At 41.7% G+C, this 26,762-nt stretch overlaps 1 protein-coding gene across 1 annotated transcript in view; it reads right to left on the reverse strand.

Moving 5' to 3' along the window:
• Positions 1–26,762, reverse strand: part of dlg5a (discs, large homolog 5a (Drosophila)) — a 56,215-nt gene that overhangs the window by 14,763 nt on the left and 14,690 nt on the right. Inside the window, 20 exon segments of the mRNA XM_037782644.1 lie at positions 1,163–1,252; positions 1,377–1,510; positions 2,772–2,916; positions 3,006–3,126; positions 4,113–5,165; positions 5,573–5,665; positions 7,644–7,747; positions 7,839–8,014; positions 8,988–9,115; positions 9,266–9,398; positions 10,298–10,423; positions 10,548–10,732; positions 12,392–12,622; positions 14,440–14,752; positions 15,681–15,940; positions 17,467–17,650; positions 19,804–19,947; positions 21,385–21,512; positions 21,514–21,560; positions 24,456–24,524. Coding sequence (XP_037638572.1) covers positions 1,163–1,252; positions 1,377–1,510; positions 2,772–2,916; positions 3,006–3,126; positions 4,113–5,165; positions 5,573–5,665; positions 7,644–7,747; positions 7,839–8,014; positions 8,988–9,115; positions 9,266–9,398; positions 10,298–10,423; positions 10,548–10,732; positions 12,392–12,622; positions 14,440–14,752; positions 15,681–15,940; positions 17,467–17,650; positions 19,804–19,947; positions 21,385–21,512; positions 21,514–21,560; positions 24,456–24,524 — 3,864 coding nt within the window.

The raw sequence follows: 26,762 nt of genomic DNA on the forward strand, positions 1-26,762 counted from the left end.
GGCTGTCAATCCATTAAAATATCAAATCCCGATTAATCGCATGATTGTCCACAGTTAATCGCATATTTTTTATCTGTTCAAAATGTACCTTAAATGGAGATTTGTCAAGTATTTCACACTCTTATCAACATGGGAGTGGGCAAATATGCTTCCTTTGTGCGAATATATGTATATAGTTATTACAGGAAATCAATGAACAACACAAAACAATGACGGATATTGTCCAGAAACCCTCACAGGTACTGCATTTAGCATAAAAAATACGCTCAAATCATAACATGGCAAACTCAAGCCCAACAGGCAACAACAGCTGTCAGTGTGTCAGTGTGCTGACTTGACTCTGACTTGCCCCAAACTGCATGTGATTATCATAAAGTGGGCATGTCTGTAAAGGGGAGACTCGTTGGTACCCATAGAAACCCTTTTTATTCACATATCTTGAGGTCAGAGGTCAAGGGACCCCTTTGAAAATGGCCATGCCAGTTTTTCCTCGCCAAAATTTAGCGCAAGTTTGGAGCGTTATTTAACCTCCTTCGTGACAAGCTAGTATGACATGGTTGGTACCATGGTTGGATTCCTGAGGTTTAGCCTAGTTTCACATGATGCCAGTATCTCTAGCTTTAAATCGGAGTCCGCCGCAACCTAAAAATCGCAAGTTGCATTAATGCGTTAAAGAAATTAGTGGTGTTAAAACTAATTTGCGGTAAGGCATTATCATCGTGTTAACTTTGACAGCCCTAAGAATTATATTATAATTGGAATTGCAGAGTCAAACAGGATAATGTCAAGATAATTATGAAGTGTAATTTATATAGGATTTTATTTATTGATTTTATTTTGTATTATTATTTGTAACAAAATATACAATCAATTAGTGAAAAACTTGGGTTTGCATAACAGCAGACTAACTGCACATGACTCCTAAGACAGGTTTGGACCACTCGTGTATTGTGTTTGTACCTTAGAGAGCAACATGTCCTCCTAAATCACTCATACAAGCCACTTAAGAACGAATCTGTTCGTACGAGTGGTTCTTGCATGAGGCCCATTGATCTTAGACCTATAGCTGCTGCTGTGCAGTCTGATCTAAGAGGCTTTTAAGTGTTTTAATACTGAAGTGTGAAGTTTTGGTTTGTAATAATGAGTGCAGTCAGTGCAGTACCTCTGTCTGACCCCAGCATGGAGCGGGGGTAGCGGGGAGTGGAAGGGATTTTGATCCTCTCTGTGCGGTACTGGACATTATTGGAAGAACCTGACAGAGAGAGATGAAACGACACAGGAATGAATGCTGTGATATAATATCCAAAAACAGAAAGGGCACCGAGTCTGTGACCTTTACGTGTGTGTGCGTGTGCGTGCGTGAGTGTCAGACTGACCGAGTCGTGCGCTGGAGGGCAGTGAGTTTGTACCGTGTGAAGCTCTGCTGCTGCGTGACGATGATGATTCAGAGTAGTCGCTCGTGCGCTTCTGCTGGCTCAGGTCCAGGCTCAGACGACCCTGGTGTTGTGGGCTTCACACACACACAAAAAAAAAACTTAGGAAACGCTCAAATAATAATTATGCATACAATGCTTATACAATTATTTGTAACGTGCACGATATTTCACAGTTCAGAGTTAATTAAATTGATGGGCTGAGCTAAATCACTGCACAATATTAAGTAAACAGTAGGAAATTCTTTTCCACCCAAACCCAAATTTAATGATGTGATTTTGCCTTTAGGAAACAGGCTAATTAGGAAATATTAGTCATCATAACAGGCCCCAAAAAGAAACACTGAACCTTTGACATCAACCACCAGTTTTAACGTCTTCCACTCCTTGAGTGTGCCGGCGCCCTCGGCCAAGGCTCAGTTTTAGAGCTAGAGTTTAGGTATCACATGAAACTAGAAAAACCTAAGGAATCCATTGGTACCAACCATGTCATGCTAACATGTCAGGAAGGAGGCTAAATAACACTCAGAATTTAGGCTACATTTTGGTGAGGAAAAACTGGCATGGCCATTTTCAAAAGGGGTTCCTTGACCTCTGACCACAAGATATGTGAATGAAAATGGGTTCTATGGGTACCCACGAGTCTCCCCTTTACAGACATGCCCACTTTATGATAATCCCATGCAGTTTGGGGCATATTCTAAAAATGGTTTCTGCATACCGGGGTCCCTAAACAATTTTGGAATTGCATACATTGGGCATGTCTGGAAAGCTGAGACTCTTGCAACTCTTGCAGAAATCTCCAAATTTCAATAGTTTTTGATACCAAATCACAGCATGGGTTTTTCTATGGTGTACCTCAAGGTCTTGGTGTCCTAATGTGGTATTTTGGATCATTGTTATCGATTCTCGAGTGTTAAAAAAAAAAAGGTTAAATTTAGCACCAAATCTGTGTAACAAATGGTTTCAACCCAAAAATTGCTATAACAACTTATGAGACATAATAGAGTATGGGGGTGGCCATCTTATACTTCTATCATAATGTTCTAAGCCCTTATACACTCTCACAGTTTATTTTACTTAATTATTCATTTATTTCTGATTTATAACTAGAACAACTTGACACACAGTGCTGAGCTGCATCTCAAATCTAATCTTCAGGTTCCCAGCTTTAGGATGATGTACACCACTTCTATGTGACATCTACTGTTGACCTGCTATCTCCCTCTAAAGACCCCCTGTAGAGGGACAAACACGGGTCAATGAAAAAGAGGGAGTGGAGTGGAAAAGGGTTAAAACAGTGGGGGAAGGAAACGGTGAGTGTGTAAAGGAGTTAACCTGGTGTGGGTGTGCTGGTGACATATCTGGGAGGCGACAGATGGACAGTTGCTGGTATGAACGCGGTGGCTGCGCACCGTGTACACTGGATTCCTCATCACGGCCGTCACGGCGGGGCAAGGAGCCAGACCCCGGTGGGCTGAATCTGAGAGAGACACACCGCCATGTTAGAGAGGGGGGGGGGCTGTTATTATGGTGAAAGCGTGCATTTATGTAAACATTTGAGGAACTCACTAGGAGGTAGGGTGCCGTTGTAGACTGTGGGGACGAAGCCGACACTGTGCCTGTGAGAGCGGCTGGGGGAGGAACGCAGCATGTCCCTGGGCTCTGGTGAATGCTCGTCGTTAGAGTAGCTCTGTGAAGAATGACAGAAACAAAACGGTTACCGTTTTCCCTGCAGGGTAACAAAAACACCGCTTTGTCTTGGGAGAAAATCCTCTACCCTTTGCTGGAGACAAGTACCATATGAGAAAAATGACAGCGTGAACATCCCCACTACAGTAAAATGAACATTTATCCCCACTGCGTTCTCCCGTGTGCTCCAGGGCCTGAAGAGGTAGCCAGGCATGGCTGTCTGAGCCCCAGGCACTGACTCAGCTCCTGGGCTCTGGGTAGCTGCACGAGTGCAGAAGCATCAATCACTCCGACACGCTGGCTAAGAGGCAAGTCCCAGAGGCATAACTCTGACGGAGCTGTAAATTCTATTACAAAATGGATGCGTTGGCCCACTGGGATGATTTGAATTGTTGGTCTCATTTTGAATTCAAACACTTCATCTCTTTATTTGAGAAGCTTCTAAACAAACTGCCTTGAGTTGGTGCAGGGATCACGCAAAGGAAACTTCCAGCACCACATAAAGAGATCAATTTTTGAGGCGTTAAAGCTTCAGTGGGCAGAATATTTTTGGCATCATTGGGGTAAAAATTCCATAATAATCTTTCAGCATATTGTAATTCAAGTGTTCTGAGAGAAAACTAGACTTCTGCACCTAATATGAATCAATATTCTGTTGCTGTAATGCCTATTTCTCACCCCAAATACTTTCAGAAACATCATGTAGTGTACTGTTTAGCTGTAAAATAGAAAGTTTGCTCCGGCTGGTGGGCGGTGCTTGGTATTTCTTCAACTGATCTCAACATGCTCGGATTGGTTGTTTTCCTCCGGTATGTGATATCTTGCAGATGCCATTAGGAGCACCGGAGGACACCGGAGGCACATGATTTTTTTCAGATTACCTGTCTCATGCACTACTGTCAGGATATAGTGACCGTATTATAAAACTAACTTTTTTTAAATCATATTTGCTCCATTTCTACCCACTGCTGCTTTAAATGGACTTACTTGGAAGGAGGGGAGAGTGATGGTCTGGGGGGTCATCCTACGTCGTAGGGCGGGGGCAGATTTAGGGCGCGGCCTCTTCACCTCTGGCTCCTCCCCCCTGGTTCGGCCTATGTCCTCGTCGCATGACTTCCTCGAGGTCAGGACCTTGCCGTCCAGGAAATAGTGGTTTCCGTTCCTGTCTCTTTCTCGCTCGCTCCTCTCTCTGCTCTCTCCCGTTGCCATGGAGATGGCGGCCTCTCCCTTGCCGTCTGAGGTGATTGTGCAGTCGGAGGCGGAGCTGCTCTGATGTTTGTGTTTGAACTTAAAAGAGTCGCTGCGGGTGGGCGGGGTCGGAGGGGTCGGGGTAGGGGTGGATGAGGAGGAGAGGGACTCTGTCTTCGAAGGCTGCGGGGAGTGGCAAGCTGCGACGGCGGCGGCTACTGCTGCGATCTGATTGGCCGCCATGTACTCCATCTTAGAGGAGGGCGTTTCGGGGCGTTTGAAAGTGTCCGGGTCGAAGATGGACTTCCTCTGCTTGGGCGATTTGTAAATGGAGAGCTGGGCTGCTGCTGTGACTTGACTGGTGTTATCTGGTGCAACCGACATACCTCCCACCATCATCTTGGGCCACGTGCCCCCGCTATGCTTCTTCTCCAGGGTCGTCTCCATCGTGATGCAGTCCGAGGCAGAGACGGGGTCAAAGGGCAAGGAGGAAGGTGCCTTAGTGTAGGGACAGCACTCTTGGAAAGCACTGGGCCCGTAGCGGCCAGTGCCCAAGTCGGAGCCCGGCCGGAGGCTCGTGGCGTGGAGGGAACCCGTGGAGAACGGCTTGCTGATGTCACCGTACACCTCGTCAGATTCACCTCTGACCTTCCTCCTCTCCCCGGAGATGCTACTTGTGCTGGTGCTGCTGCCATCGGGGCAGAAGATGTCGGTCTGCGTCGAGCTGTTGTGTTTGAGGTTGCGGCTGTTCCGGGAGTGAATCTCGGACAGGTGAATGCGCCCGTTTGACTTCTCTGATGACTCGCGCAGACTCTCGAAGATGTTCTGGCCTGATGTGCTGTGAGGGAAGAACTGCGGGGAGGACAGATGAAGGAACGTTGAGATACACTGGCAAATTATGTATCTCCGGCGATCATCATCAAACATTACAGCAGTGGTCATTTAAAACAGGGCTCGAGACAAACGGCTTCCCGGGGATGATATTGTAGAAAATGTGTTTGGGACGAACAGATATCTTCCTTAAGACGCCTTTGGAACAAAAGGGATTTCTGTATGTATGCATCTATAACAATCTCTAAACAAATGACAAACTGAGTTACTTTTCTAGTTGGTAATGCATCAGATAATCCAGTTCTCAGACCACACCGTTGAAGTTGAAAAACTGCTATGTAGGGCATAAAAAAGTAGAAAGGAAGGTCTTGATTTTCGGCATATAGGTGAAGTAGAAAAGGAGCTCAGAAAGAGAGAGTGTGGCCCACCTTCATGAGAGAGAGGCTGAGAGAGTCCCTGCAGCTCCTCAACAGAGCCTCACACTCCGTCACAGATTTGTTATCCAGAGCAATGCCGTTTATCTGGGGAGTAGAGAGAGACATCAGAAACAAGGACAGGTCCTTCATCACTAAAGCGATCCACGTTAGTCTTTTTGATATCCCTCTGAGACGTATCTATTATTGGCAGTATTATTAAAATAGATGCACATCTACAAACACGTACAGGTGACATATCTCCTGAACACGAGGTTGCCTGGAGCCTGAGATGAGTCTCTCACTGCCGCGGTGAGGAAACCACAAGAAATCTAGGCCAGCACATTTCAGTCTGAAGAACCCTCACGCTGCAATCCGCACATTTCCATCACAAAGGGCTCGACTTTAGAGGCTTTTTTTTTTTTTTAATGGTCAGAGATATTAAAGAGCAAAGTGGGTAATAAATTTACCTTGAAATTAAGTTCAGAGAAGAACATTCTGCTTTAACCTAGAACGAGTCAGATGCATTTTATCAAGAATCTCTGAGGTCACCTCTGAGCTACGGAGTTCAGCCCCTAACGCAATTAAAGGAGACCTGCTTTTGTGCTCTTTCCCTTTCCTTTAGTGTGTTATATCGTTTTTTGTATGCATGTTGAAGGTCTGCAAATTTATAAAGCCCAAAGTCCACGCCAAAGGGAGTTACTCTCCCCCACAGAAACACTGCCCCTGAACTGCCTGAAGTCCCTCCTTCTCCTCCGTAACATGGTGATGTCACCAAGTAACACATTTGCATAATACCTGCCTAGCGGCTAGTTTGGCATGTCCTCAAACAAGGATAGTTAGAACGGACCTGGAGCCGAATCCAAAGAGTTCGGTTCGGTTGACCTATCACAACAGAGTAGGCCAGCTGACCAATCAGGGCAGACTGGGCTTTTCAGGAGGGGCGGAGCAGGAGCTCAAACAGAGCGTTTCAGACAGAGAGTGAAAAGAGGTGCTGCAGCACAGCCCTTATGAGAAAATTAAAGCGTTTTTTGAACATTAAAGCATGTAAACATGTTCTAGTAGAAACCCAAAATACAAGTATGCACCTGAAAAAAAAGCATCATAGGTCTTCTTTAAGCATTTAATAAGTTATATATAACCCGACACACTAATGTGATTAACATTCACAAGCGCATGATAAACATGATACTCTCCCCCGATTAAGATCTGTTAACGCATCATCTGTACTTACCATTGCTAATTGTGGCTGCAGCTGACCTATCACCTGGCATATCACTTCCCTGGCTACATGGAGGAGACTGCTACGCTGCTAAATAGTGAGCAGAGATATCTCTGGGATTTAAAGGTGATGCACAGGTTTCATGCTTAAATTTAAACTAACGGGGGAGTTATGCTAATCTTAAGAGACAAGGTCACTTTTCAAAAGATAAGAGATGAAGATGCTTCGTTCCATTTCTGTCTTTTCTCTTACGTTCCCCTCCAGTGTGAGTATATAGCAGCTGTGTGTGTGGAGACAGCTCCATCTAGCCCTCTAGAGCTGCACGTTTTTATGAGGATTTAATCAAAGCGGGAGACTTTTCCTCCTTCTACTTCACACACTCGACTTAATCCCACTTTATCTGGGATTGGAGTGTGGATACTGGAATGGAATGAGGCCTTGGATTAGAAAGCCGAGAGGAACCTGTGCAAACTGTAGATGTGGTAGATGTGGAGGGAGGGAGGGAGCATAAAAAAATAATAAAAGAGGGATTTTAAAGAAGCTAAGAAATTCAGTTTATAATATGTATATATTATATAGCTTCTTTAAAATATATATATAATATATATATATATATATATATTATATATATATATATATATATTATATATATATATATATATATTATATATATATATATATATATATATATATATATATATATATATATATATATATATATATAATATATATATATATGTATTTTTTTGAGAATATTTGTCTGTAAAACACACTGGACTGGATTTGTCTGTAAAACACACTGGACTGTCTTTTTTAATGTGAAAGAAACAATAAAAATATTTTAAAAATAAAATAAAGACTCACAGCGATCAGTCTGTCTCCAACTGTGAGAGAACCTTCCCTGGCTGCTGGACTGCCCTGGACGAGGGCAGTGACGAACACGCCGCTCTCCAGACCAATACCGCTGTCTGAGATACAGAAGGGAAAAAATGGGGTTAAATAACCCTGAGGCATTGAGACAACACAAAGCAAGCTAAGGAGTTTAGCACTCCAATATACCTTTGTGTCCCACGAGGTTGATGTGGACAGGAGTGACGAGCCTTCCTCCCAGAGACTTCCTTCTTCGTACCACCATGTTGATCAATCCGCCGCCGTTGAGGACAGCCTTCACCACCTGCTTCCTGTCCTTATTGGTCAGGTCCATATCATTAATCTTCAACAACCAATCGTTCACTCTGGAAACACAAGAGGAGGGATTATGAGGCATTTAATAAACAGTTGTTGTGTTCAAACTTCCATACTAACATGCTACTTAGTACGCTAAAACAATATGTGGGATTTTTTAGTATGTCCCAGACCTTTGTATGTATGGAGGACGGAACCTGCCAAAATCAAAAATAAATAAATAAATGACTCGATAAATAAATAAATATGCCATTAAATGTACCAAAAATAATATTAGAAATAAATGTAAGCATTAATTAATCGATAAAATGTGACATTTATTTATTTTCCTTTGGTCTTGCATTCTTAGACCGCTACAGGTGTGCAGATCAGAGAAAAAAATACATAAATAAATAAGTGTGGGGTAATGAATAAGGGGGGGAGAGTTTTGGCAAGTTTTTCAGTATTAGTATAGATTCTCAGCTATATGCATGATATAGTTGAGTTGAGTTTTTATTTATTCATTTAACCTTTATTTAACCAGGAAGTAATTTGAGATTAAAATCTCTTTTTCGAGGGAGACCTGGCCAAGATAGCACATTATTAAAATGTTACTAAAATTATAAAATATGTCAAGAACAGACATGGGCAATTAATAATAGTACATGTTACAAACGAACAACAGATACATAATACAAAATCCAGTTTAGGAATAGAAATTGCACTTTTCAGTTTTACCGTTTTGTCATCAGAGCTTTGAACTCTCAGAGGGAGTCAAAAATATAGTTTTTAAATTAGTTCAGACTTTATGATTTTCACAAATCATCGTTTTTCACGAGGTTGGCACTGGTTACCATGGTTACGCATCTCCAACCAGCAAGGAGGCTCTGACGTGGTAATTACAGTTAAGATACATACTACTGTTTATTCACACATAAGTATGTTGATCGATGGTACGTATATTGAGTATGTAGTGCATACTATGCAATTTCGGACACAACGTGGAGAAAGGTACACAGGACAGCTTAGTGAGGCAGCTCATACCTTAACCTTCCATCTGCAATACTTCCTTTGTCCACTCTTGTAACAAATATTCCACAATCTCCTGGTAAATACGGATCATTTACCCCCTCAGCGATATCAAACCCAAGTGCCTTCAAATCCATGTCGTCCTGTAAAAGACAATAATATAAATGTCAGTAAATTCATTCTTTTTGACAAACTTATTTCAATGTCATCAGTCTTTAGAGCTCTACTGGCTCTCAGGAGACTGCCGTGTCACCAAATCACTCCCAGTAATCAGAGCTGAGCGCTGCTTTTACCCTGTCTTTCTCAAACTCCACCACCTCGGTCTCCCACTCCAGGGAGTCCGTGTCGATTGCCGAGTCGTGAGAGCTGTGGGCCATTAGCTGACAGAACCGGGCCTCCTTCTCCAGCTGGCTCTCCATCTTCTCCCTTAACAGAGGGAGACATCAGCGCACAGAGGTCAAAGGTCAGTCACTTGAGGATGGATGGGCAGAGACAACAGAAAGAATGAATCACACACAACCAGTCTGTATACTGGAAAAGCATGCTGTTTCTGTTTTCAAAATTACATCATGTGCATCAATCTGGATGTAGAATCCAGCCTGCTTTTCATCTACGGGGAGAAAATAACATGTAGAAATTTAGAAAGTATACATGTTTTGACTTTTTTTTGTGGAATTGGGCTCAATCTCCTGGTATCTTTCCAAAATATTTATCGCGTCCTTTCTCACACTAGCAAACACCTTCTGTTTTGTGGTATATTTACTCATGAGAGAACTAAAAGTAGAATGCACACAATGCCCAACTGTCAGTAAGATAAATAGTGTCCTACTAAGGCATGCCTTAAGGGTAGCTGTGACATTAAAACCCCAATCTTACATTGTTCTTTTCAGAGGATAGAGGAAGAAACTCTCAAAGTCACTGCAATACTGCATGCTCCATCAATGCTCTGACTGTCATATTCACTTTAGCCAGCAGAGGGAGCTTTTACACACAATATAAACCCATTCATATGCAGGGCGATGGGGCCAGTGAGACACCAAATGTGTATGTGTGTCCAAAACACTGAAGCTTTTCTGGATTACACTTTTAATCCGGGCGTGTGGAAACGGTGCCAGACAGAGAGCTCCGTGATGCCTCCAAAGGCAGAGTATCACAGTTTACGCCCGGCCACACACGGAGTACAACAGCTTACAGAGACAAAGACAGTTGGCCGAGTAGAGGCAATGTGGTTCAGTGCTCACTCAGATGCAGAAGGATTGCTCATATGAGTCTTTTCCTATAATTATCATCATAACAGAGGCTTCAGAGCCATGGTGAAGACTCACTTTAGTTCTTTGAGCTCTCGCAACGCATCGTTCTTCTGTTTCCTCATATCGTCCAGGTTACGCAGGGCATCGGCCAGGTCGCTGACCGCCCGGTCCCTTTCCCGCCGTAGGTTATCACACAGAGTCCTGGGGAAGGAAAGGAAAGCCATGAGAATAGACGTTTAGTGTATTGGGAGGAGTAGCAGTTATTCTCTACGACATCGTCAGTGCCCTCCAAACTCTGTCAGGAGTCTTTAACAAACCCACTGACCTTATGCTCTCCCTCTCCGCCACTATTTTGTCCCTCTCTTGAAAGGCCCAGTCCCGTCGACACTTGGCCACCTCGGCCTCCTGCGTGGCCTCCTTCAGTTCCTGGGACATGGCCTCGTACTGTTTCCTCAGCATCTCGATCTCCTTATTGGCTCGCTCCATGTCCAGGGTGGCCGAGTCTTGTTTCTAAGAACATTTGAGTATACATGAATGAAGATGATTCGTTAAATGAGTAGGCTACATGCTGCATTTCCATTTGTAACAACATCCTAGAGCAGGGCTGCCCAAAGTGGGGCCCGCAGGCCAAAGTTGGCCGTCCATGAGGTTTGATTAAGCGCACCAGATGTTTGTGATTTCTTTTTTGTAGCAGGCTGTTTTAGAGCTAGAGTGAAGATACTGGTACATATGAAACTACAAAAAACCTAAGAAATCCATTGGTACTAACCATGTCATGATAGCTTGTCAAGAAGGAGGCTAAATAACACACCCATAGATATAAAACCTCCACAACAACTAAATCAATTCATTTAGCACCGAAAAAAACCCATGCTGGTTGACCGGAAAAAAACGGCAAAACAGGAAGTGACTGATTGTAATTGCCTGCCTATAGGCCATAATACTGAATCTATTTAGCATAAAAGATATTGCGTAATGTAATATATTAGCCATTCAGAATACTAAAGACTGTTCTTACATATTTAGTTCAGGCAAAATTGAAAAAATCAAATCATTGTCTGCAATATAAATGCACAGTTATCAGATTATCTTTATGACTGAAAGCATAATTTGTTCTCTTGGAGCTATAATAATCAAAATTCTACCAAAATCTTTGTTTTTTTTTTGGTTCATTTTAGACAGATTCAGTTGTCTTACACTCATCACTTTGAATAAAAAAACAGTGTTGATGTATTGGTAGGAAAATACAAGGGTTATAAGGACAGCATAAGCCTCTTTCACGATAGGTTCCAATAACAGCGGTGTTTAAAAGTGAACCCAGGTAAGATGGCCGCCATATGGTTTCATCCAGGAATGACAAGTCATTAGAACACATCACATCTACTCTTTTATATCTATGAATGCACCGAAGTGCATTTAGTGCAAGTTAATTTTGTTGAGGGAAAAACTGGCATGGCCATTTTCAAATGGGTCTCTTGACCTCTGACCTCAAGATATGTGAATGAAAATGGGTTCTATAGATACCCACGAGTCTCCCCTTTACAGACATACCCACTTTATGATAATCACATGCAGTTTAGGGAAAAAAACATGCAGTTGTTTGAATGCAGTATAAATGTGTTATTTTCACCTATTCTAAAAACGGTATATTTGAAAATGTCTGTATACTGGGGTCACTAAACAGTCTTGGAAATACATTGACTGGGTATGACTGGAAATGAGCACAACTATATTCAGCAGGTGGGTTTTAATGGGTTAATTATGTAAAAGCTAAAAGAATATTCAATTAGGGGAACTTGGGAGCCCAGTACCACTTTGCATCTTAACAATACAATAGGTGTATGCTTTTGGTCCCATGGTCAACCATCAAGTTCCAGTTTTGGCCCTCCAAGGGAAAAGGTTTGGGCACCCCTGTCCTCGAGTCTACAGTGTGTGGTGTTAAAAAAAAAAAGTGACTGTGGAGGCTGTGACTTTCAAACTTAAAGGTTCAAGTCAATGTGACCTGCAGAAAAGACTGTCAAGAGGGCCATCTAGTGGGCAGATAGAGGTGTGACATAAACCTGATATACTGTAATCCACCAACTGACAGCTTCCCTGGATGCACTAAGCTCTTTATCATGTGTCTAACCTTTGACTTTACACTGTCGAACCTAAGGTGCAGTTTGTCACCTGTCTGGCCTGATAGTACTCTCGGAGCAACTGATCCCTTTGAATGATGGCCTCCGTCCTCTCTTTGCGGGCCACGTCCCTCTCCTCCCGGACCATCTCGATGTCCTTGCAGGCCTGGCTCAGCTCCTTCTGGGCCTCGGCCTTGTCCTTCACCTCGTGGCAGTACTTCTCCAGCAGCTCGTTCCTCTCGCAGATGGCCCTGTCGCGGTCCACCAGTGACGAGTTCAACTCCTACGGGGAACAAAAGGGAGGGCAAAATGGAACGAGGGCATCTCAATGCTGTGCGTCATTAATGCGATGTGAAAAAAAAGAATATTTGAGGGCCAATGCAGAGTGATCCAACACTAGTTCTGAATCTCTTTTGTCCGTCAACCAGAGTGTTCGGAAATATTCTTCAAAAAGGAGGCGGTGGAGCTGAACTATTTTTGTGCTGTGTCACTGGAGGAAATGGTCTTTGATCTACAGATAAAAAAGTAGATGCCTGGCTCAGTTCATGAACAGATGCACCAAAAAACCTGACAGCTGGACATTAAATTCTCACAGAGGAAATAGTTCACTCAGTAGCTGTCGGTAAGACAGTAAGTCTCTTGGAGAAGCTGCGATTGATGAGTAATGACAAGAACAATTTTATCCCAAAATGCTTTATATCTAATTTTTTGAAAAACAGTTATTACTTTAAAGTTTTCCCTGTTTCCAGTCTTTATGCTAAGCTAAGCCAAGCTAACTGGCTGCTGGCTCCAGCTATATATTTTCCGTAGAGACATGAGAGTGGTATCGATCATCTCAACTCTTGGCAAGACAGTGAATAAGCGCATGTTTTTCATTCAACATGTCTATAATATAATACCAAGTTTGTTGAGTAAAAGTTTTGTCATCATGTCATTCGTGAATTTCTGTTTGATGTTGTCCAAAATATTTGATATATTGTTTGTGAGAATTTATAAGAACAGTTGTCATGTTTTTTGGCTGGACCGCAGAGGGCCAGCCCTACAAACGCAAAAGTCTGTCACTGAGTGACTGGCTGAGTGATGAAGTTACACAATTGGTCAGTCGAGTGTTGCAGTTTCCTCATTAGCTGTTGCTCTTTCGCAGAGGGCCAGCCCTACAAAACGCAAAAGTCTGGGTGCACTCCTTTTCAGCCACGGCACGATCCGGCGAAGTGATGATGAACGGAGAGCGAGGAGCATGCCTCTTAAATAGAGGGGGAAAACATTTGCCGGAGGAAGGAGGCGTCACTTTAAACAAAGCATGGATCTGTCAGAGCGATCAAGGTTTATTGTGTCATTAATTGTTGACAAGATAACGATGCCACAGAGAAAGAAATATACCAGCAATCACCTGCTGGCTGCTCTGATGTATGGTGTTCGCTCATTCAGTTGTGATATCATGATGTATTGTACTATTTAGGGCTAAGACTGTAATCACAATATACCTGAATACCCTGTTGTGGTCAAGGTAGGCAATGCAGCTGCTTTCGCCAACTGAATGAGTGGGGCATCCGGCGTATGCACCGGCAGAGATGCCTTTTAAATGGTGTGATACAAATGTTTTAATTAAAAACTGAAATACTTTCAACCTTGCATACTGTATGTGATGAGAATACCTTTTCACCTTGTATAAAATGTATAAATACTGACTAAATAGTAAATGTCATTTACTATTACTGAATGTCATTTGCTTCATTATAAGTTGTCTTTCAATCAAACATTAAGATGTAAGTGGAAAAAGCTGTTCTTGCAACTTCATTTATAGCATTTCTTGCCATTTTTTTTTTCCATACCTAGCTTTACAATGTTGTGATATGCTACTGCAGTACATTTAAGATACAACATTATAGACATGACCACTGATTATTTGTGTAACAATTTAGCCACAAATTCACAGACTGACTATACACGGTCCAGCCATGTACTCGGTTTTGACCGGGTTTTGTTGGAGCAATACTCTTCATGTTCAGCCTCCATGCTGGCCAGTAACCTCTCTGGATATTAAGAAAGCATCAGCTATAACTGATATATTAAGTAAAGTTGTGTACATCCGATACATACCTGTCTGAGTGCCTCCAGCTCTTCACTGGCCACCACTCTCTCTGAAGACGTGTTTTTCAGTCGGGCCTCGGCCGCCTCCAGCTCCGTCTGCAGCTTGTCCAGCTCCTTGATCACCTGGTCCCTCTCGCTCATGATGAGGCGATACTCGTTGAACACAGAGTCCCTCTCCTCCTTGTACTTCTCGCAGTCTTTGGCCGCCTTCAGCTGCAGGTTCTTGTAGCGCGTCACCTCCGACTGCAGGCGCTCCATCTCTCTCTGCAGCTCCTTGTTCTGGGCCGAGGACTTGTTCAGCTCCAGCTGCACTGAATCAAACCTGGGGAGGGCGGAGGAAGATGGGGGACGGAACAATTTTATGAGATGCTCATATAAAATGATGTGCTGGCTGCAGCTCGAGTGTAACTCATATCGGCGCTTGTTCCTACGTATGTGTGTACTGGTGCTGGGTCATCACCTCCTCTGCTAGACTGATTCAAGCCCATGAAACCAGCACAATATTTACTACATATTTATGGAGGACGGAACCTGCCTAAATAAATAAATAAATAAATACATAAATACATAAATACATGACTCAACAAAAAATTAAAAATAATATTAGAGCTAAATGTAGGCATTAATTACTTGATAAAAATGTGACATTCTCAGACCGGTACAGGAGTGCAGATCAGAGAAAAGAACACAGAAATTAATACATTTGGGGAAATAAATAGGGGGGAAATACAAAGGAAAAATCAAGCAGCAATAATAAAAATAAATAAATAAATAAAATTTTATGATGAATAAATCAATTTAAAAATAACTGTAAAATAGATTTCATTGTTAATCAAATAAATAAATAAAAGGGAAAATTAGTGATAGTGCTTTTAGTGTCCTTCACTCAGACAACAAAACTTTATTTTTGTCTTTATGCAACTAAAAATTGAAAAGAAAACTGGGTACACGGACCCAAATTAAATAGATGAGTGGATAGGGGAATTAACACAAAGGTAAATAAATAAAAAGCATATTAAAACAGAAATATCAATTTATGTCACATTTTATCAATTCATTAATGCCTACATTTATTTTTTATATTATTTTTGGTACATTTAATGGCATATTTATTGCATCGTTTATTTATTTATTTTGGCAGGTTCCGTCCTCCATACATATTAACATAAAGTTCCCTGGAATATAACAGTGCTCTGTTTGATCTCATGTGTTCTGTCTACTGCATGTGTACAGGTGATAAATGCTTTCACCTCCTCATCGAGGTGGAGTACTGCTGCTGGTAGTGCATGGCCGAGTCTCGCTGTTTGAGCAGTGCGTCCATCTGCTTCTGCAGCCTCCGGTTCTCCTCCTCGGCCTGTTCCAGGCGGCTCAGGTCCGTGTTGTGGTTCGCCACCTTTTCGCTGTAGCGCTTGCTCAGGGCGTCGTACTCCTTCTTCACGCCCTCCAGCTTGTCCACAGCGGTGTCGTACAGTTTGTTTAACACCTCTGATGAGCCCTTCTCTCTCATTACCTGGTAAGGACAACAAAAGTCACATGACATGTCGTTATAAAACTACTTGTAGTGTACAAAATGACGATGCCATTAGATAAAATAAGCCTGTATTTGCTGTGCCCCACCTTAGCAGCAGATGGCATCAAAGTGTAGGCAGGATTCTATTTTTACAATGCAAGCAAATCCTTTGCCAGCTTAAACTTTCTTTAACCTCTTCCACTCCTTGAGGGCACCGGCTGAGGCTGGAGCGGGCTCAGAGCTAGTTTAGAGCTAGACTGAAGGTACTGGTATCATATGAAACTATGAAATCCAAGGAATCCATTGGTACCAACCATGTAATCCTAACATTTCAGGAAGGAGGCTAAATAATGCTACGAATTTACGCTAAATTTTGGCGAGGAAAAACTGGCATGGCGATTTTCAAAGGGGTCCCTTGACCTCTGACCTCAAGATATCTGAATGAAAATGGGTTCTATGGGTACCCACAAGTGCAGTTTTTTTGCATGCAGTACAAATGGGTTATTTTTGCCTTTTCTAAAATGTTGTATTTGAATATCTCTGCGTACCCTAAACAGTCTTGAAATTACATAAATTGGGTACGCCTGGAGACCATTTGAAAAAAATTTGACCTCACTGTATAAAATGACCTGTTGTAACCTCTAGGATAATCACAGCCTCATGAAACTTTACAACCACAAACTAGAGACATGAGACCAGAGACTAGGACATTCAGAGGATGGATGGTTTTCCTAAGTAGATTGACAATAAAGGGGTTTGTGAGCAGTTTCCAGAACAGAAGTGCTTGCCATCCAATCGCCGAAAAATGCAATTCTTGCAGAAATCTCCAAATGTCAATAGTTTTTGATCAAAAACTGCATTCATGCACATATGTAAAAAAACAAATGGCCAGCCTGCAAAATTAACCGTTTTATGTGTAGAGAGTGTCCTTCAGAATGCATTATTCATCCTCCGTGAGGCTGTATGTGTCATTACTGCAGCTCTTGCTGATGTAGTGCTCCTGATTCCTGACAGAGCTGCTGTGACCCGAGGGCTGTGTTGACCTTGTCCACACAGCACACGCTGCGTACACACTGATCTTGTAGCTACATGGTTTGGGTCAGCGTGCCCTTTGCCCGAGCCGAAACCCTTTTCTTCTGCGCTTGCCCTTTTCAGAAGTGCTCTGTGTACGTTTCCCTCTGCTTGGCTGCCCTGTGCTCTTAACCACCGCAGTGTTCCCATGGGTGCTGTGTGAGACAGTACTGCATAGTAGTCCAATACGGGTCACAGCAGCCTTGTGTTGTTTAGAACAAAGTTTGATGCTCCAAAATGCATGACATCAAAATACAAAGAAGAGAAAACCTCAGCGCTATTAGAAATGTGTGATGCTGTAGCAAAAGAAACAAAACATTTTTGGATTTCATATATATTGGCTCTAGCATCTGTGTCATATCAGTTAATCTCCGAAGGCAATCCCTGCCCTTACAACATCTGGGCAGCTACAGCACACACCCACCCACGTGTCTGAGTGTGTGAGTGGATTGTACCTGCTGTTGCTGCTGCCGGAGGTCCGCTAACTCTTTCTGGTCTTGGCCGTGCAGTCGTTTGAGCTCCTCACAGTTCTGTTTCAGGTGGTTGTGCTCTCTGACGAGTTGGGCGTTGTCCCTCCTGAGTGTCTCCATCTCCTCCTTCAGCTGCGTCTGTTCGCCCAAGACGCGGCTGTGCAGCATGCTGGGAGGAGGAAACGCACAGGCACGCAAGAGGAGTAAACACGTGTACATACCAAAGTTAGTTATTAGTTTTGACTTTTCAATTTCATTTGACTTTAGCTTTAGTTAGCTTTAAGAGTGTGTTTGCTAGTTTCAGTTTTTCAGAAAGGAAAGAAATTTTGTTTTACAGTAGTTTTGGTTTGTTTTTGTTAGCGCCAGGTATAATGTCTCAGAGGTATGTAGCTTCATATACATACAAAATACATGGCTGAAGAACTGTGTAGGAATGTACGGAGGACGGAACCTGCCAAAATAAAAAAAAATAATAAATAACTCGATAAATAAATAAGCATGCCATTAAATGTATCAAAACTAATATTAGAAATAAATATAGGCATTAAATAATTGATAAAATGTGACATACATTGATATTTCTGTTTTAATTTGCTGTCAATATTTCTGCTTTATTTATTTACCTTTGGTCTTGCATTCTCAGACCGGTATAGGTGTACAGATCAGAGAAAAGAATACAAAAATAAATAAGTTTGGGGAAATAAATATGGGGGAAATACAAAGGGAAAATCATGCAGAAATAATAAAAAAAAGCCATAAAATGTAATAACGAATATATAAATTTAAAATAAATGTAAAATAAATACAAAAATAAATAAATACATTTAATTGTTAATAAAAAATAAATTAAATGGAAAATTAAATAGAAGAGTAGATAGATGGAAATTAATACAAAGGTAGATAAATAAATAAATAAGTAATTAAAAAAATTAAATATGTCACATTTAGTTAATTAATTTATGTCAACATTAATGTTGAATATATTTTTGGGTACATTTAATGGCATATTTAATAATTTTTTATTTTGGCAGGTTCTATCCTCCATACTAATGGCCATAATGTTTAATGTTGAAGCAATTGCAGCATAGCGCCATCTGCTGGAATGTCTGTTCATTTTCTGTGGTTCAATGTCACCAGAGTTGACGGAAATGAATGCTGTCCCCTTTTTTTGGTTGCGCTATATTAAAACTAAAAATAAACTAAAACTGAAATGAATTCACATTAATTTTTATGTTATTTTTATTATTTTTTACCCAGGCAATATTGTTTCAGTTTAGTTTTAGTTTCTCTTAAATTATATAGTTTTTATTTAGTTTCAGTTTACTAACAATATTATCCACTGCTTATTTTGTTGTAGTTTACTATAATAACCCTGGTACGTACAGGAATATACAATGTACATGCAAATATACGTAACAGACAGTAAGCTTTGGTGTTATTAAGTAAACAGGGGTTTAAAATCCAGTAGGAGAATTTTGCAAGTGATATGCAACATTTATAAATTAAAAAAATAAAGTTATTCAGAGGTAATCTAATTTATGGACAGTATCCAAAATGGCGACACTATGCAGAGGTTTACCTCTCTAGAAATTTACAACCAAAGGGTGATCTCCTGCTTTTTGAAGAGAGTTCAAACCTTTATGTGTGAAATATCTTCAGTCGATGTACTATTATTAGAGTGATTTCAATCAAAAGCGTACAGAGCATTCATGTTATATATAATGGTACATGGTTATACATGGTATAAAATATCTGCCTGTTTAGCTATTAACATCAACTTAATTTGACAACTTACCTTTTGCTTTTATCATGTTATAAAATATTGTAATTAGCTAAACACTCTAACAGCTAATACACCGTATGATCAGTCTCCATGCTCCAGAAATTTTGCCTCGGCTTTTGAGCCGTTAGGCTGAATAATTCAATCACATAAATGCCTCCGTTTCCAAGCTTTTAAAGCCATGCATGTTTTCTGTTTTTTTGCACTGCCAATTCCCTTTCAATGTGAGAGCCAGCTGTAGCTCCAAGGGATGTTCTTTCAATTAGGTTAATTGCAACACCATGCCAGCATTTGCTACAATTAAAGCAATACAATGCAATAAAATGTAATTATTTCTACACTGAAAAGCAGCAGGTGACAGAATGTTCATCCTACGCTTACAACACTTCGATAATGAGTCCCGACACACATTCACCACTGCTTTTGTATTGAAATCTAAGCAACTAGGTGTATTGCTTTTAGACTGCATGCTACAGGTAAAGACTAAGAGTCCTTCGTTAGCAACGAGAAAGGGAAAAATAGGCATCATGAGAAATACTTACTGGTAGAAGTCAGCCTCTTTTACAGCCTCCTCGCACCTCTTGAGTGTTTTGGTGTGCTGGTTCTGGAGAGACTGCAGGTCTGCCATGGCCCTCATGCACTGACTTTTCAGACGCTCATAGTCATGACTGGCTTTGGAATTTGGCCTTAAGGAGAAAAGCAGCAAGGAATCAACACACCATCCAGCAGCAGCAGCAGCAGCAGCCTCGTACTATAACATGGCTAAATACAGTTCAGATAGGAGGATGTAAGAGACGAGCTGACCTTCCCCTTGCATGAGAATTCATAAGATAGGAATGAAATGTTTGACTAAATGTAAACATTTTAAAAGTATGCACTGATGTAAGCAAAGCAGACTTCATATCATCTGTTGCACATGAAACATCTGGTAAACTAGAGCACCTTAAAGAGATAGTTCGGGTGTTTTGAAGTGGGGTTGTATGAGGTACTTATCCATAGTCAGTGTATTGCCTACAGTAGATGACGGTTGCAGGGGAGCAAACCAATGAACTGCTGTGGACGGGGCCGGCAGCAAAACGTATTTTAGCCACCTAAAAAAAATCAAATCTAAATTTAAGTGTAATATTTTCGCCAGTTCATCTTGCAGCCCTTTCTGACGGGGAACTGATGCTGTTGTATCCATCTATGCTCGCACCACCAGACTGCATTGAAATAAACTGTAATTTTACCTCGCAGAACACGGGGGTTTGCTGGTCTACCGCTGCCTCGATCGGTTAGTTTGTTTGTGCTATTGTGTGACTTTGGTCAATCCGAACTAACCAAAGTCACACAATAACACAAACAAACTAACCGATCGAGGCAGCGGTAGAACAGCAACACCTGTGTTCAGCAAAGCACAATTACTGTTTTTTTCCCAATGGAGTCTGGTTGCTTTGGTGAAAGCATAGATAACTGCTTTCATAGCAATCATAGACTGTATAGCTGTCAGACTGCAAGGTAAAGCGGTGAAAATATTGTAAATATAGTGTACACTTAAACTGATATTGATTTCTTTAGGTGGGCCTTTCTTTTAGGTGTCTTAAGTATGTTTTGCTGCTGCCCCCCGTCCACAGCAGTACATTGCTTTGCTCCCATGCGGTAACTCCTGTCTGCTTCTCCATGCTGGGGGTTGTGCCGACCGTCATCTACTGTAGGTAATACACCGACTATGGATAAGTACCTCATACAACTCCACTTCAAAACACCTAAACTATCCCTTTAAACTTAATTAAGCAGCCAGTTCTCTCTCTCTCTCTCTCTCTATAAGGTAGCAAGACAGCAGAGAATTAGTAGATGACAACATGGCAGTCAGAAGTAAGGACACTGTCACCACAGTGACTTTAACAATCTAGAGAGAGTAAACATGACCGGTCAAATACGTTGGTGCTCTGACAGCAGTGAATCTCAGGTCAGAGTCAATAGTTGGATCGGATATATTTCATTTAGGGGGGAAAAAAAGCATCTATAATCACAGTAGGCAGATTCATAGACATCAGCCAAATAAAAGTGTTACCAGAAGGATTAAAAAAAAACAAAAAAACAGTAACAACAACTTGGCAGGCAGGCCAGGATTTATTTTGCACCTGCAGTCGTCGAAGGTGGTCCCGGGCGATGCCAAGGCCAGACGCTTGCGGAGCTCGTCCCTCTCCCTGGTCACCTGGCGGAGCTGGAACAATATGGTGTCCAGGTTGTCGCCGGATGGCCGGTTGTCATTGATGGCTGGGGGGTGGGGAGGATGCTTCGCCGTTAACGGGCGAACCTGCAACAGTGAGCACATAAACCAGAGGCTAGGAGTATTGATCGAAAACACGCTGGGAAAAAAGTTCCCCTGGCAATGCATATCATCATTCAGTAGGTGCATATTGTACATTAGCCCAAAGGGACACAGACACAACTTTAGCATTAGGAAGCAGCAGAGTTTTGTCCTGCCCAAACACTCAGGGCAGAAACTGCCTGTTATATAATCCACTAGGGGTGTTCCGTGACAGTTTGCTGTAAATTTGCAGAAAATTATTGGATTTACAAGACTACACCATCTGTAATCTCTGACACGAAAATGAAAGGCAGAAAGAGCAGATGGGATTTGGATTTGGTTTATGTACTGCATACTTTCTGTGTGGTTTAAACAAAGGTATCTGTATTCTTTGATTCAATTTAAGCACTTGTGTTTGGAAAGCCATGGCACCTTAAGTCTTTGTAAAGGAATAAAGTGAAATACTTCATTTAGAGTGGGTGTTTTCAAGGAGACTTCATTTTCTGTACTTTATAGCCTTATGGATCTATTGCAAGATCTGTTCTATTCTACCTGTCATGACTGAGATTAAAAAACACCTGATTGATTTGAACAGAATAACACTATAATAACAAGGGCTTTTTCTTCCACAGTGTGTCCTTGACACTTTGTCAAATAGACACATTCTGACAAACATTATACCTCATTAAGGAGTCATTTTTAGGATTGTTTTGTTTCATTGAAAAGAGCCCCCACGGCAGGAAATCGGAGGATTATGTCGATCCTTGGCCCAACATTTGGCCCTTTTTGGAGGTTTATGTAACACAGCTGAGTCACTTGGACCTTTGTCAAAACTAGGGAAAGGCTAGCGTGGTTTCCTTAAGGAAAGAGGAAGACACTAGGAGAGTGTTTTGGCCCCAATGTGGGATTTAAAGGAAAAAATAAACTTACAAAGCTCTGTAACCCAGCAGTAACCAGGAAGTACGCCAATATCGGCGTAAACAGCATTCCACAAGTCATGACGCAGCCATGCTGACTTTTCTTTTGCACTGTTGTGGTGTGTTTTGGAGATGGTATAGATCCTGTCTGGCCCGTAGATTGTATATAAAGATGGACGACGTGACAGCTCCCCAAAAGTGAAGCCATAGAACGTATATTGCTAAAATGTGAAAGTCAATTGTTCATTCCATTGCAACAGCAGCGCCCAGCAGCAGAGCTACGCCTCTGCCGCTTTGGACTGAAAGCGACTGCTGAACGCCAGTAAAACGTCCGCCTACAAAGTGCCATACAAAAGTAAAACAAAATTATTTCTATTATATTGTCATCCTTTTAATGTCTCTACTGAAATGGCCTGTGTTGAACAATAAAAATATTATAAATATGCATACTATTATAACTATTTACTTACTTACTTATTTATTTATTAGACTTTTTTGCCCAGCCGCTTCCCAGAGGAGCAGAAAGTGAGCGATGGACATAAATGGAAGTTAGAAAAATTCAGCACACAGATTTTGAGAGCAATCAATGTCAAGGACCTCCAAAATCTAGATGTCCAATAGACCGCAGACCATAGATGTATAAGAGGTTGTGTCCTGCGCGTTTGCCCTGTGTGTTAGTAAATAGCCTACAACTCCATTAAATTCTGTTTATGTCATGCTACTAGCACTACTAGCTACTGGCCAATAGCCAGTTGTTTGGGAACAGAGATGTTAATACATCCACCACGGTACAGGCTCACAGAATACAGCCCATGGGTGTATTATAAGATAATAAAAGTGATGAATTACAGCCAATATATCCATTATTACAGCCGCATACAGTTAGCAGGTAGCTGGCAGAACCGGATATGTCATATGAACGTGCAGGGCAGTGCAGTCCCGTGGGTCTGATGCACGTTCATTATGCCGAGGAAATTAACTCTGGATTCAGCTGTTAGTTAATTTTACAACTTTTAGGATATAATCATTTAAATGAGGGCTATTCAAGTGTTCGTATTGGGAAGTTGATTTACCTAAAAAATTTTCTTCTGACTTACAGACGTCTTTTTATACATTCCTGGCTATGACTCATTGGCGTTGTCATTCCAAAATGGCAGCAGCGCTACCACAGCACCATCTACCAGCTATTGTCAAAAATGCAACCAGAGTTTAGTCTCTTTGCTTCTATACTCTTTGATGAAGCCAAAACATCTTATCACCCCCTGGTGGCTGGCTGCAGTATAGGTCATAACGCCCGCCTCCTCCATGTTAGCAGATGGGCCAAACTAAAAGGTCCAAGTACACGTCAAATACATTTTCCCCAAAAGATGGTTTCTGTCATTTTAGGTAGTTCTTATCTTGCTGATGTGTTCATTTTTCTGATAAGTTTGGCTTTAATTTGTTATTTAATGCTATAAAAAAGTGGGTGAGACGTCATGATTGACAGCTGCTCTGAGGGAAGGAGTCACAAAGCTGTAACTTTAACCTTCCATAACCATCACGAGTCTGTTTAATAGAAATGTGTCATAATTTGATGATAAATGTAGTTATAGAGATATTACGGTTAGTTGTTGTGTCTTTCTAGCCAAACAGCTACTGTGGTGCTAAAGCAGCAGCTAGGTTCATGCTAACAAGCTGTGGCCGTGCTTGGTTCGTGATTGGCTCAGGCAGATGTGTGGGCGGGACCTCGAGACCGCAGCTCCAGCCTCCTGATCACTACTGCGCAGACTCTGGCTCCAAATGACGTCAAAATGTCAATACGGCCCCCGTATCCAGGATATTTTGGCTTCACTTTTATACAGTGGGAGGAAGTGGAGACACGCCGTCCATCTTTATATACAGTCTATTGTTTAACCTGGCATGACACACACACACACACACACACACACACACACACACACACACACACAAAGACATAACATGCATCTTATGTAGTTATACATACCAACACTACTGAGGGAGCTGCTGCTTTCTGAGTCGGAGGGCATAGTGGAGAGAACGCTGTATGTGGAACCTGCCAAGAGACAAAAAAGGCCAAGAGATACATTTAGATAGAAAGCACTGATAGATTGATTAACCAATTACACACCAGGCCTGAATTAATTGCATATGAATATTACACAGTCAGCTTCATATTCCCTGCACAGCTGTATGATAGATACGGTGCGGGGTTTATACTTGGAATAATAACTTCCACGCTCCTTCTTAGCAGCTCTATATTATCACTCCAGACCGCCGTCGTCATTAAACCTCCTTTCCCCTCACTGTGCACTCTGCCTTGCTTTGATGTATAGTCCCTGTATGTTTCTGCTACACAGGCAGAATGTCACGGCTGAAATGGGATTTTCTCTTTTTATGTCAAGCACAGAGAGAGAGAGAGGGAGAGAGAGACAGAGAGGAAAACGGTTCTCTATCTGAATAGCTGTACACGCTGTTAAGCTGGGGGATATTTCACACGGGCTACCACAATCCATAGGAGAGGCTATGCAGATCCCCATTATACTGCAGAGTCCCCTGCTCCAAAGGGCAACATAAACATGGGTGACAACACAGACAGAATTTTTCTAAAGACACATATTAGACTTGTGCTTATTGCAGAAGGCCTCATGTATTGTATTGTACACTGAAAGCTCAATTTTCACCCATATTTTCCAAGAAGTGTAGGTGGGTTTTACCCAGATTTTACATCCCCAACACTTGGCGTGTTAGCTGCTGCAATAAGACACAACAATGTAAAGTAAATAAGGTCCTCTTGAAACCAGTGGGCTACTTCTGGGTCTGAAAAGTGAAGCCAATGCTGAAGTGACTTAAACTTGCATTCTTTCTAATAGCCAGCAGGGGGCGACTCCTCTGGTTGCAAAAAGAAGTCTGATTGTATAGAAGTCTATGAGAAAATGAGCCTACTTCTCACGTGATTTATTCCCTCAGTAAACATTGTAAACATGAGTTTATGGTCTCAATCACTAGTTTCAAGTCTTCTTCAATACAGCATGATGTTCATTTAGTAAATGATGGTCCCATTTAGAGTCAAATAGACCATAAAGCAGGGTATGCTTTAGGGCGTGGCTACCTTGTGATTGACAGGAGTTGTCTGTGTTTTCATCTTAGAACTTTAACCCTTTCACAGTTTGTTTTCAGTTCATGAAAGTTAATTATAACCTTTTTGGTCACCAGAAAAACAACATGGTGATGGCCAAAAACCAAGATGGCGACGGCCAAAATGCCGAACTCGAGGCTTCAAAATGGCAGTCCACAAACCAATGGGTGACGCCACGGTGACTACATCCACTTCTTATATACAGTCAATGCTTGAGACCAGCACAGTTTAGGAAATGCTTCCGGTAATAAAAATTGAAAAGAAAATGGGAAGTGTTTTACAGTTGTTGTTTTGTTTTTTTAAAATACATATTAATACATTGCTGTAACTAATAATCATTTCCATTATTGATGCATCCGCTGATTATTTTCTTGATGAAACCATTAACAGTTTAGTCTCAGAAATGTTTAATCTTCAAATGTCTTGTTTTGTCTTGTTCAAACCCCAAAGCGATTTCATTCACAGCAATAAAAACAGCAAAAACGCAAGAGCCAGAGAAATGTTTTGCATTTCTACTTGAAATATTACACAAAAAATATTATTAAAATTGGTGCTAATTCATTCACACACTGATAAATAATAGTGGAATTTAAACTTGCATGAAAACAGCACAGTGAGGCACAGATAATACTAATCCAATGTGATAAATGCACACCAAACAGAGGGACAAAGTCTTCCTGTGTAAAGGCTTTAAGAGAGCAGAGGAATGGTAGCTGGCTTTGACAGCAGCAGGCAATAGATTGACGCCAACTGTTCTAGATCTCCATCTCCGTCCTTGCCTCCCCACTGGGTTTAGCTACAACTCTGGCTCCGGCCCTCAATGTGTGACAAGGCCAAGCCTAATTAACTATGAGCTCTGTGCGACGGAGCCACTCCATCTTAGGCCCCGCAGACAGAGGAGAGGAGAGGGGGGCAAGAGGGGAAGCCAGGGGAAGGCACGGAGCAGAGGAGGACAGATGAAAGGAGATAGCCTAACTAAGTCGCAAAAGAGATAAGGAGGGAGGGTGTTTGAGAGACAAAGAGGGAGATACTGGGAAAAAAAAAGAGAAAGAGGCTTCTAATCTGTTCTGACATTCCCCGATGCTCAACACTTTTACTCTGCGAAGGGCTCGGAGCAAACAGCTTTGATTTCATATTGTTCCATCAGACACGAAG

This window comes from Sebastes umbrosus, chromosome 10, assembly GCF_015220745.1.
Source record: "Sebastes umbrosus isolate fSebUmb1 chromosome 10, fSebUmb1.pri, whole genome shotgun sequence".
Taxonomy (NCBI): Eukaryota; Metazoa; Chordata; class Actinopteri; order Perciformes; family Sebastidae; genus Sebastes; species Sebastes umbrosus.